Source organism: Seriola lalandi, unplaced genomic scaffold, assembly GCF_002814215.2.
Source record: "Seriola lalandi dorsalis isolate HSWRI2012SDOR001 ecotype SW California unplaced genomic scaffold, Sedor1 jcf7180002054927, whole genome shotgun sequence".
Classification (NCBI taxonomy): Eukaryota; Metazoa; Chordata; class Actinopteri; order Carangiformes; family Carangidae; genus Seriola; species Seriola lalandi.
Genome location: NW_019525479.1, coordinates 22,788 through 35,962, shown reverse-complemented (window position 1 = coordinate 35,962; position 13,175 = coordinate 22,788). Strand labels below are relative to the sequence as shown.

Genomic DNA, 13,175 nt, shown 5'->3' with positions numbered 1-13,175 from the left:
TGTGTGGGTTTATGAAACTTGTAGGTTTATGTAAATGTTGAGTATTATTGTGGCCGGTGCGATGATGAATGTGTGTTTTTAAGATAGAGAAGTGTTCGCCGGTTGACGTTGTGTTTGGCGTGAATTTTAAATGCTTATGTGTATTTTGATATGCGATGAATTATGTTCTTTTTCTTCTTGCAAAAAGAGAGATTTGCTACTGCTACTGTCATGAAAAGGTATGTTTCAGTCTGGTCCAGCAGAACAGCTAAATCACACACGCACACCTACACGCACAGGCACAGGCACACGCACACACACACACACACACACACACACACACAGGGTCACTTTAGCTTTTAACATAAACTGTAATTATGCTTAATTAGAAATAAAATAAAATAAATCATCAAAGACAGACACATGTAACACTGAGGGTACAGTCTTTGATGTTTCTTCTATGGCACACCTGACAGCTTTTGGGTCTGACAGGTACCAGTGTGGCCCAGTGTATTTTAGTCTAGTCATGAAACCTCAATATAAGATTACATTAATTAACGCCATTAATCCCCATGATGGTAAACTAGTTTCGTTGCAGACAACATACAGAAGACATACTGCCACTTCAATAGTGCAGTACATGAGTGTAGCCAATGTACACAAATTTAAATAAATAATACATGATGAATTATCTGTCTTTGTTGCTTCAGTGGACATTTAGTCCAGTGGACATTTAATTTGCATTTGTTGAGGAAACTTAAAAGTTATGGTGCACTCAAAACCTTAGTAGGTTTTAATTGTGTGAGTGGATGTGTGCATTTCCCTGCTGTTAATTTAGTTTTCACTTTTCCTGCCATTCAGTCGTTTTGTCCCAGAGGACGAATGTAAAAAAATCTGAATACTGCTGTTTACTACACATCAGGTATAAGTATTGTAGAGGGCATATTCTTCAGCATTGTCTTGTTTTAACACAAAAAACACATTTTCTTCATTGTAATCAGACAAAGGAGCCACAGCGACTTAATCTAGAACTATCAGAGAGAGTTTTACTTACAGTTCCTACAATCAACACTCCACTGATCAAACACAAGAGGAAAAGGGAGTGAAAATGTGATGCCATCTGTGCAAGGACATACAACGAAACAAACTGTAAGCCTCAATGACTTAAGATAAACTAACTACTGGGGACATGGAGATTTCCCTCTTGCGACAGGAAAAGACATGCAAAATATTTTTTGTACATTTTTGAGAACAACGCAACATATCCAGCGTCTCTCGCTTTACAGAACATTATGTTTTCAGGCCGTCTGTCTCTCTGTCCCATTTTCATGAACACGCCTCGAGGATGACCTAATTAGATTTTGGTGCTCAGGGATCAAGCTGACGGTGACCTCACAAAACACTGTTTTCGTCTTGTGAGAAGGAATTTCTTCAAAATTGCTACAAATTTCCACTTGCAAGTTCACTGTGACCTCACGTTGTTGTGAATGCGATATATCAGGAACACCCAGACGGAATTTCATTAAATCCAACACAAACACTGATTTGGACTCAAGGATGAACTGGTTAGGATTTCGTGGTCAAAGGTCAAAGCCACTGTGACCTCACAAAACATGTTTTTGGCCATAACTCTCCTTTTAAACTCATACGGTAATTATGACACAATTCAATATAAATGTGTAATAGGATAAAATGAAGTGATGACATTTTATATCCAAAAGGTCAAATGTCAAGTTCACTGTGACATCATAATATATTATGATATAATATTATTCAACACTGTAACTCAGGAAGGGGAGGTCATGACCATATTTCATACACTTGGCTAGTTGGCGGAGGCGTACAACCATGAGATGGTAATTGTAGTGCATGTATTAAATCGTTAAATATAAAAGTATAATAGTGCAGGCTACTTTTAGTATACTAGTTGCTGTATTCGTAGAATCCACTGATTCATACCAGAATACAAAAAGTGAGTTGATTTCAGTTGTTCAATGTATAATCAGCTTTCTAGTAAGTCTAATCTTTAGCTTTAGTTTTCTATTAGTGATGTACGTCACAGAATTTTAAGCCTGGGGATTGTAAATTTCTTACTGTACTTACTTATCTTTCTACAAAGTTACCTTCTCTTCTCGTGGTGCTTGGATCCCTAAAATGGCACTTCTTAATACTTTGGAAGATTTAATAAATGCCCATTTATGCTGTAAATCCTACATTAGGTACGCAGGTAAATATGCCGAGCAAGTGAAGATACAAGGAGTGTTCTGACCTTAATGAAACCAGCACGGAATGTTTTTTTCGCATTGAAACTTGGCTGGAACAACATAAATGCCATTGTGTTATTATAACCACAAAGCTCAGCAGGGACAATGGGAAGGAACACCCTAATACTTCCACCTTTGTTCTTCCTATAGTGGCATAACAATGTTTGTCTTCTACGTTGCTTAAGACTGAAATATTAGAATTATATTATAAATATTATACTATAAATATCAAACAATTGCCGTGATATTTTGTAGAGACATTGTTATTCTCCAGAGGATAAAGCCCACAGAGGGTGTTGATCCCCTGACTTCTCCTCTAGCGCTGCGATCAGGTTGACTTTTGTGGCTTTAAGTTCAATTTTTCAACAACTATCACATACTGTACTATTGTTAAGAAATGTTTAAATAACAAATCAGTTGAGGTAGACAGCTGCCCACCATGAGTCCAGATCTGTTGGAGGTTTCTTCCTGTTAAAAGGGAGTTTATCTCCCCGCTGTCGCCAAGCGCTTGCTCATTGTGGGAACTGTTGGGTTTCTCTCCATAATATTGTACGCTTTTGATCTTACCTTGTAAAGTGCCTTGAAATAATGTTTGTTATGATTTGGCGCTATAAAAAAATGGAATTGAATTGAATTAATACTGTGGTCTTTCCAATATATGACTCAATACAATGGTTAAACATAATCCTGTGATTAGACAAAGACAAGTTGCTGAGGTTTTGGCCTCTTTAAACAATATTGGAGGCCACTGTGCCCTTGGGAACTTTCAGTGCACCAGAAAAATTTCTGTAGCCTTCCCCCAGAGGCAGGTGAGGTCAGGAGGTAGAGTAGGTTGTCCACTAATTGGAAGGTTGATGGTTTGGTTCCCGGCTCCTCCAGTCTGCATTTCGAAAGCGTCTTTGGACAAGATACCGAACCCCAAAATTTAGGGAAAAGCATGTGTGAATGGGTGAATGTGGCTTTCATTACAAAGGGGTTTGAGTGGTCGACTAGAAAAGTGCTATAAAGTCCATTTACCAGATCTGTGCCTCAACACAATCCTGTTTCTGAGCTCTGCAGTCTGCTACCTTCTCCTCATGTGTTGGTTTGCTCTGATCAGCACTGTCAGCTTTGAGACCATGTCTCATGTTTTGAGATAAGCATTTTCTCAAAACATGAGAAACTGTGAAGAAAGTGAAGGGAAGACTTTCTGAATGTAATGTACATACACTCCTTTTGAAAAATGTGCATAGTTTGGAAAGAGAAAATGTATGCGTGATTACGTGTAATACGTGAGTGATGCAGCTAACAATTACTTTAAGGTACTAATCTTGATACACCCAGTAATTAATACATTAGACCCATTAAATTTTAATATACATTTAAAAACAGCTGGATGGGAGCCAGGTTCTATAACGCAAGTAAAGACGTCTACCAGACAGAATAAATACAGGTGACAAGCTCATCTGCATTCAGTCTCGCTCTTCACCTGCTACTGAAACCATGCTCCACTTCAGACTCATCAGCACACTGTGTGAGTACACGACTGTGATAAAAATTACTGGGTTTAAGTTCTTCTTTGAATTTGATTGGATAATTGGGCTGCACTATATGCAAAAAACTCTTATTGTGGTTATTTTGTCAGATATTGCGTTATGCGGTTTCAGTTGGAACGTCATCTCTTATGGTGCTAACACTGCACAACAATGTGGTGACACGTTTTACCTTTACCTTGAATATTGCACTTGGCCATATTTGCGATTTCGATTAATCCCGATTAATTGTTCAGCCCTATTGACATGGGATCTTGCTCGTATTCAGGAGGGGTGGGACTTCCTTTTACATATCTGTCACCATAACAGTGAAAGTTTCAGCTTGTTTGAAGTTGTTCTCATTAACTCACAGATTACTGTTGAAGTGGATTTACACAGAAATAATAAGATCAATGAAATAAACTATGTCTAATGATTTTTCACTTTCAGTGCTCGCAGCAACATGTCTACTCACTGCTTCAGGTAAATTGAACATTCAAACAAATAACACATTGTTCTGTTGTTGTTACTGTGCTGTACAGTTCTCACAGCTCCATTATTTAAATTTCTGTATATGACACTTGAAAAAGAGGAGCACTGAAGTCACACTTGAATTAGCTGATTGGCATTATCTGTTTGATTCATGCATCACTATCACTTCACCATCTGTTTGGCTGCCAGCTGATGAGAAACATCCAATAATATTCACGCAGGTTTTCTGTTATAACCTGACACTTCTCACTGTTAAGATCTGGTCTCAGCAGCATTTTAAAAATGTATTGAACAAACAATTTATAAAACAAACTTTTCATTCCAGGCTCAACGAACAGCAACAGGTGTTTGATTGTGGCCCCCCTGTCCACACACAGGGTGATCACCTGTGATGGCAAAAAAAACGTCCAGCGCCTCAGCTGTGGTAAGTGGCAGTTAAGAAATCAGGCTGTGCATGTAAACGGAGTTTGGAAACACAATGCTGCCCCAAATACTCACAAAGCACTAAATGTGGATTAATCCGCTGCTGAAAATAGTTCCAAGCAATTCACTACTTTTTCAACTTTTCTAAAACCTACAGAGTTGTAGGGAAATGTTTTAGCCTTTAAAAAAGTCAAAGTTTCTAGTTTGGGTCATTTTAGTGAAATTTGTTGTTAATATTGTTAATATGAAAATAAAGAATATCATCAGCTTCATCTTGAAAGTTTTCCTCTAGTACGTCTTTTCTTTCTGACTCTATTTAAAATGTTTCCTCTCTGTCCTTGTTTGATTTTTCCCTCTGTGGTGTGTAGAGGAAGGACTGATTGGTGTGGAGTCAGCTCTGTATGGACGTTCAGACAGCGAGACCTGCGGTGAGGGCAAAAGTGTAAACGAGCTGTCCAATACACAGTGCTCTCAGGATGGCACTGTGGACGTCCTCAAGACAAGGTACACACCCACTAAAATGAGAAAAAACACTCCACATGTCGTGTAATTACTCTTCCTCTCTCACTCATATGTACACTATGTCACAAGTAGTACGGCTAATGCAGCGCATGAAGTATGAGGAAAGAGATTATAGACTAACATAGGTATATTGAAATAATCGACATTAATGTTTGGTGGATGAGCTTTAATAACTCGATGATCTCTTAACTTTAGTTCCAGTGCCGAAATTTCCTTTTGCTGTTTTTATGAAAATAAATATTAGCTTCAGCACCCCTCCCATCCCCCATCCCCCTCACCACAGTAAATTTCATGTAGTCCCTTAGACTTATTGAAGTCGTAAGGACATTGTACTGTACAGATTGTAATTGATTAAATCCAGAAACGAGCTCTGTATCGTCTCGCTGCAGGTGTGATGGCCAGAAAGTTTGCGAATACAACATGGCTGTCGTCCGTACCTCTAATCCCTGCACTGGCACCTACAAATACCTGGACACCACCTTCTCCTGCTTTCCAGTTGGTCAGTTATGTTTGTGTGTGTAATTAAAAGTTAAACAAACCAATAAGTTTGATAAGGGCAATATGTCTAATGTGATTTGTGTTACTTTAACAGTCAACACTGTTGCATGTGAGAACTCTTTGGCCAACCTGCAGTGTGGTAAGATCTGAGATTTTATTGAATGTGATAAACATATGCGTACTTATATTTTCTGAGCATTTCAACACTGATCTAATGTTTTGCCGTTCCTCCTCTCTTTGTCAGATCAAGGGAAGGTTATTTTTGTGTACAACGCTAATTTTGGACGCACGGACCAGACCACCTGCTCTTACGAACGTGCTGACAATCAGGTCCAAAATGTCATGTGCTCCGGTCCCACTAGCGAAGTGGCTGACAGGTGCAGTTGCCCACTTTTTTTGTAAAACAGGAGCCATGCATTGACGCACAAATTTCCCATTCTTTAGTGCACATTCAAGCCTGTATTCACTTACATCACTCTGCATCCACAGCTGTAACGAGAAAAACAGCTGCTCTATCAGAGCAAGCAACTCTGTGTTCGGAGACACCTGTTCTGGCACTTACAAGTACCTGGAGGTGAACTACAGATGTCAATGTAAGTATCTCAAAACCTTTCTGGGCTGTTTCACTCTACTAAAGCTAGTCTGTGGCCCCAAAGAGCAAAATATCATGCAGTATACACAGAGCAAACTCAGCGCCTGCTTAGAGCCCATGTGTTCACCAGAGGGCCCCCTGGAGCATTTGAAATGTCCCAAAAAGAGCTTGAAATTGATTATGAAAGTGATTATAACCAGTACAAACACTGAATAAAGCAGTTACACATTTAAAGTCAGTGTTTCACTGATGCTTTCCAGCGGACATGAGACATCAGGGAAGGGCAGGGAGCTGAGACTGCTGCTAACTTTTGTTTTGAATGTTATGAACCAGACATGCTAATGTTAGCATTTTGGAGTTTAATAACTAACTACATCACATGGTGTTCATCAGTGGGATGAGTTTGCTCTTGTTTTTAACTGCCACATGAGATGTGGTCAGAGGCTTCTGAAAAAGAAACTAAATGGACGTTGAGTCAAGATTATTTTTGTCTAATTAATATTTCAAAGGTCAAGAATGAACTTCGATGTACAGTGTGTAAAATGCTGGTTTAGAAAACATTATCCTGCATTTTTGTGTTGTCAGTAACTAAAGTCAATATTTAATCTGTTCTTTTGCAGATCCTGCAGTAATCGCTCCCTAAAACCAAAATGACATCACAGTATACATGCTTGGAATGAAGTAAACTGGTTCGCAGTACCTTTTGATACATTTTTTGTACTGCAGTTTCATTTATCTCTTTTTATTTACTTCCATTGAACTGTAATTCTTTATGTTTAAAAATTACTGTTCGAATAAACTTGTCTTGCATTGACGACTTGTCTGGCCTAGTTTGGATCAGATGGGGTCCAGCATGTTTGGACCACCACAGTGACTGCACAGTGAAACATGGAGGTGGGAGTGAGCTGATATGAAGCTGCATGACTGGGGAGAATGGTAGAAAGTCTCTTTACAGATATGTGTAAGACTGGTATCATCCATGCCCAGGAGGATCAAATCCATAATCAGACATGAAGGCAAAAATACTAAATATTAGAAAAATAAAAGATTTGAATCTCACTAATGAAGGGTAGACCAACCTTTATTGCAGTTGTTGTATATATGAACCTTTCATTGTTGCATTTTGATTTTTCCTCCCAGACCTTTCAGTGACCGGTTATCTGTCTACACTGCTCCTTTCAGCCTAGTTTCAGATTACATCCCTGTTTATCCAGTCATATAAAATATTAACCATTTTTTTGGTCATGATTACTATGTGAAGTCTTGATTAATGGGTAAAAAGTGTTTTCTGGGGTCACCTTGACCTTTGACCACCAAAAACTAATCAGTTTATCCTTGAGTCCTAGTAAATGTTTGTGACAAATTGTAAGTAGCTTTGAGTGATTGAGTAGAAAAGCACTATGTAGTCCATCTACCAGATCTGTACCTCAACACAATCCTGTTTCTGAGCTCTGCAGGCAGTTCCTCCCTCCTCATGTCTTAGTTTTTGCTCTGATCAGCATTGTCAGCTGTGAGACCAAATCATGTCAAATCAACTGGATTTACCACAGGTGGACTCCAATCAAGGTGTAGAAACATCTCAAAGATGATCAAGAGAAATGGGAAGAACCTGAGCTAAATTTCAAGTGTCATATCAAAGTGTCTGACTACTTATGTCAACATGATATTTCAGTTTTTCTGTTTTGATACATTTGAAAAAGTTTAGGAAATTGATATGATATGAGGAATTGATGAGGAAAAAAAAAAAAAATTTAAATGATTTTAGCACAAGGCTGAATCACAATAAAATATGAAGAAAGTGAAGGGGTCTGAAGACTTTCTGAATATAACGTATATACACTCCTTTTGAAAAATGCATGTTGTGGAGCAAGTAGATTTATGATTATAAAGATCCACAAGTCAGTAATTTTATGTTCATAGGCTGCAAAAAAACAGTTGAACAGACGGAGAGGTTCATGATGAGTATGATGGGAAGTCTGTAGAAGTCTTCCTTCTTCCTCCTTCTCATAATATTGGATAAATGAGTCATCTATTATCTTTGATCAAAGTTCGGATACACCCAGAAAGTCATACAGCCTGGCTTTGATTGCGAGTTTATATTTTAACACAGCCAGGAGCCAGCTGGTTTGTTGTTTGTCATATACTGTAACACACGTTAAATACGGGTGTGTCCATTCAACTACATTCAGTCCGACTGTTCACCTGTTACTGAAACCATGCTCCACTTCAGACTCAGCAGCACACTGTGTGAGTATACGACTGTCTGGGAAAATAATTAGTGGGTTTATATAAGTTATTCTATGAATTTTGATTGGATAAGATGTTTTGTTGTTGAAGAGGCTTAGTCCCTTTATTATACTGTATAGACCGGAGCTTTAGGATGCTGGATGGAGTAACTGTTATGAGATAGATCATATGAAAATTAAATGAATTAAGTTTTTTGCACTGTCATCTGTCTGATATGAAGTCCAGTGTAAGTCTACAACCCTGTGTGTATGTCAAGAGCTAATGAGCTGATTAGCACTGAACACAAAGTAAAGTTGATGTGATTGGTTCTGTTGGTATTTGAACATAAACCAAAGTGTTGGACAAACTGTAAATATGAACTGATGATAGCCGGAGGATCAACAACATCCTCGAGTGTTATATTTACATGTCAATCCATCTAAATGTTTTAGTCTGGATAGACGTAATGGACCAACTAACCATGGCTCCTGCTGAAATACATTTTCATTGCTATTTGCATGTTGTAAATCCAGTTTAAGTAAGTTATATCTGTTTGACAGTGATGTTTCTTTTTCAGTATTGGCAGTGACCTGTTCGCTCGTGACAGCAGGTAAATATAGAGTCAATCTAGTATGTCATTACAGTTTTTCTTTTAAAAATACATGTCTTGACCACATTTTAACTCACACTTCCACATCTGTTTTTTTTCTTTTTATTTTGGTTTGTTTTAGACGTGTCCACAGAAAGAGTTATCACCTGTGACAATGGCAACGACGTCCAACGTCTAAGCTGTGGTATGACTGAACTGTAAAGGTGGTGAATGCTTCATTTAAGCTGGAAGATGTAAACAAACTGACCAAATCAATGTTGTGGGTTGAACAACCATATAGGTCGTTTTTTTTTTTTCAACCCTCTCACGATCTCTCTGAAATAGCGCCGCTACAGTGCCCGGCGTATCGAACCTCAGTTGTCAGGGTAACAAAAATAAACAGGCGGAACGAGAGCGGTGTACGTACCTTCGTTACCGTGGTTACTGTAAAAACGGCCATGGCTCGGTTAGGTTTAGGAAAAGATCGTGATTTGGGTTCACACAAGTACTTCCTCAATATTAGACCATCTTTGTTGTCATGGTTACAATAATAACAACGCGGTTAACTTTGTCGAACGGTCATGAATAAAAGAAACGACATAAACTGCTACTTTCACATGGGGATAGAAATCACCACTTCCTGATTTGGACTCGTCATCGCACTTTCCTCTTTGTTCCTGCTGTAATTCCTACGACCACTAGATGTCGCCTAATGACAAAACATAACTATGGGTCATATAACCTGCTGCACAAACGACCTAGATGCTCTTTTTTTATTTTACAGGACTGAAAGTTTATTTGTTCTTAGTCATAAGTTGGTGATAGTGGGTCAGATCTGTAATTTGCCACTGATTGGTCAGAAGAAAATAATTCCTTTACAATTCAAGTCAAGTCAATTCAGTTATATTTACCTAATGCCAAACATCATACATTATCTCACGGCACTTTACAGAGTAAGGTCAAGACGTTTCACTCTTTGTTGTAACAGACACTGGAGTGATCAGAGTGACGGCTGCTCTGTATGGACGAGCAGACAGAGAGACCTGTGGTGAAGGAAAACCTCCACAACAGCTTAGCAACACAAAGTGCTCTCAGCATGGGACTGTGGACGTCCTCAGGAAAAGGTAAACAACCAGTGAAATTCAAAACATCGCCATGTATTCTGCTGCATCTCAAAACCAGATCAGTGTTTTTGATTCAGCATCACTGAGCTTTGAAATAAAATGTCAAATGTGCGAGAGCTTGGAAGCATTTAAAAACTCCATCACCAGACATCTTGTACTTGGCCAGTGGGAGCTGCAGATGTCTGAGGGTAAAATTACTTATCCAACAGATTATCTTTACACTATTAAAAACATGGTAATTTTGATTAATCTCCAACATCTCAGGACCAATGTCCTCACAGCCTGCCACAATCTTGTATGTACAGTATAAGGCTGAATCTGACTCGTATTGAGCTTCCCTCTCTAGTTTTTCCTTGTAACTGGACAGACTGCTTACCTGGACTTTTTCTTATCATGTTATGTGTCACATCTATAATCAATCTGATCTGACTTTTGGTTGTGTGGCTCTATAAACATCCACCCAAGACAAAAAATTCAAATTCATTGTGAATGATCCAGATCTACCACAAAATCTAATGGGTTCTTCCGTGGCCCTTCCCTCATCCCTCAACCAAGTTTGGTGCAAATCAGTTCAACTTTTTGAGTTGTCCTGCTGTCCTCAAACCCATTTAGCATTTTTTCCATCAGTCTGTCCGAAACACAGATGAGCTTGTCCCTCGGGTTCACTGTCCTTTTTCTAAGCTAAAATTTTGAAATATTTGTGATTCAACAGTAATTACACAGAAAAAACTACAGCTCCCATAAACATTTACCAGTGTGGCAGTGCAGGATCTTGCATCATACCCTGGTTTCATCTATATCCATAAAATCCACAAAATCTACCTCTTCTGAAGTCTGTGTTCAGTCCTCCCAGTCAGGTTTTCTTACTTTTTGGGCAGTTTGACCTGTCGGTCACTGCTCTACATGAAAACTCACTAAAGTCACTGTAGTCATCCACTGGGGACCACATGTCACCGCTCTAATAGTTATTGTATATACTGATATTAGCCACAGGAGCAACTGTTTTCCATTTGTTTTAGTGTTTTTTCCTCTTCGTGTTTCCTTTAGGTGTGATGGAAAGAAAGTGTGTGAACTAAACACAAACGTCATCCGTACTACTGATCCCTGCTATGGCATCTTTAAATATCTGGAGACCAACTACACCTGCTTCCCAGCAAGTCAGTAACATGACTGCCCAACATAAATAACAAAGCAAAGCCGCGACATTTACAATAACAGAGTCAGTAAATTCCAATGGAATCAGTTAATCAGTGAAATATTTTCCTGAAGAGTTGGACCATTAATTTATAGTAAGCCGTCTTGACTGAGGTGACCTTTGAGGAAACACAGAGCAGGAGAGTCCAAAATGGAGGAAACTATCATAGTTTATTAGCTATCCTGCACCATCCAGGCAAGCTTCACAAAAGAGCAACAGTTTTTAGACAGTTATGAGACAGGAGTTGATGGTACAACTACCTCAACTTACTCAGCTAGGAGAGAGCTTTCAGACCCTCTCTGTATTGAATGAAATGACAGTCCTAAAAACAAACTGTCAAACAGAGAAAATAGAAAGGAGCTTGTGAGTGATTAGCAGAAGAAGCTTATTTGCAGGGCAGAAGTTCAATAGATATTATATCACCAAGCTCCCAGCACCACTGATGAATTTCAATGTGCCACTTCCTGGTGTGACTGAGCCTTCAATAGTGTGATGTCTAATCTGATTTATGTCACAGATCACTTGGTTACATGCGAGCACTCTTCAGCACACCTGCACTGTGGTAAGACCACTTTTTTGCATGTATGCGGAAGCATTTTCATTTAATTTCAGCACTTTTCATTGACTTGTCCTCCTCTTCTTTGCAGATGAAGGGCAGGTTATTTTTGTGTATGGTGCTGATTATGGACGTCGTGACCGAACCACATGCTCTTACCAACGTCCCACCTCTCAAATCCAAAAAGTCCTGTGCTCAAATCCCACGAGCAAAGTGGCTGAAATGTACAGTTGTCCACTCTTTGTTGATTTAAAATTTCCAGGTTCAAAATATCAATCAAATCATCCTTATTAACTTAGGAACTGGAGTACAGTGATAGCTGGAGGTTGTTCACTAACATCACATCACTCTGTACCCACAGCTGTAATGGGAAGAACAGCTGCACTATCAGAGCAAGCAACTCAGTGTTTGGAGACCCCTGTTACGGCACTTACAAGTACCTGGAGGTGGCTTACGTATGTCAATGTAAGTGATTCAAAAGCCCTTCGGGGTTTAATGTAATGTTGCAAACACACTACTGCCAATCTCAATTTTGGACTGTAAATTTAGTGAGGCCACATTTTTTATTTGAGGTGAAACAAAAACAAGTTAAGTCATTAATAATTATCATTAAATAATTAATATGTACAGTTTATGAGATATTCACTTATTTCTGTGGCTGTGCTGTTTAACATGAATCATCTGTCTGTTCTTTTGCAGATCCTGTGTGAACACATTGAAATCACAGTAATATTCTCAATAGTATTCATACTCAATCAGTTGCTCAAATGTTTCTTCAGTTTATGGTGGAATTTAAGAACTAGAGAAGTATGGAATTTAATCAATAAACCAATGCACCTGATAAAATTCAAATGTAAACATAATTTAAATATGATTGAATAACACTGTATATTTGATCTTTTTTTTTTACTGCATCTGTATTACCTTAACTACCCCAACATCTCTTGTGTGTTTAACAAATAAACTTGTCTGACCTTGTCTTACATAATGACAGAGTTATTTATGATGTAACAATGGACTTTCAGTCATTCAGACTGGGGCATAAAAAACACATCTTCAGAACAGGGAAAAATGATCAGGAATCAGGAATTAAGGTGACCGGATTTCTGAAATGAAAACCGTAGACATTTCCAATTTGAAAGTCAATGTTTCATTAAAGTACCCCATGTTTTTATGCCTTTGCTCCGGTCAATACAGCAAACTT

At 38.6% G+C, this 13,175-nt stretch overlaps 1 protein-coding gene across 1 annotated transcript; it reads left to right on the top strand.

Annotated features, from left to right (window-relative positions):
• The first annotated feature begins 3,614 nt into the window (after positions 1-3,614).
• Positions 3,615-12,815, top strand: LOC111644183 (L-rhamnose-binding lectin CSL1-like). The gene is made up of 17 exons (XM_087170091.1): positions 3,615-3,756; positions 4,205-4,237; positions 4,572-4,670; positions 5,038-5,173; positions 5,581-5,690; positions 5,784-5,828; positions 5,934-6,066; positions 6,179-6,282; positions 8,442-8,528; positions 9,085-9,117; positions 9,239-9,301; positions 10,085-10,220; positions 11,268-11,377; positions 11,933-11,977; positions 12,063-12,195; positions 12,333-12,436; positions 12,671-12,815. The coding sequence occupies exons 1-17, from the start codon at positions 3,726-3,728 to the stop codon at positions 12,679-12,681; spliced, it is 1,413 nt and encodes a 470-aa protein (XP_087026217.1). The 5' UTR covers positions 3,615-3,725; the 3' UTR covers positions 12,682-12,815.
• Positions 12,816-13,175: the final 360 nt, after the last annotated feature.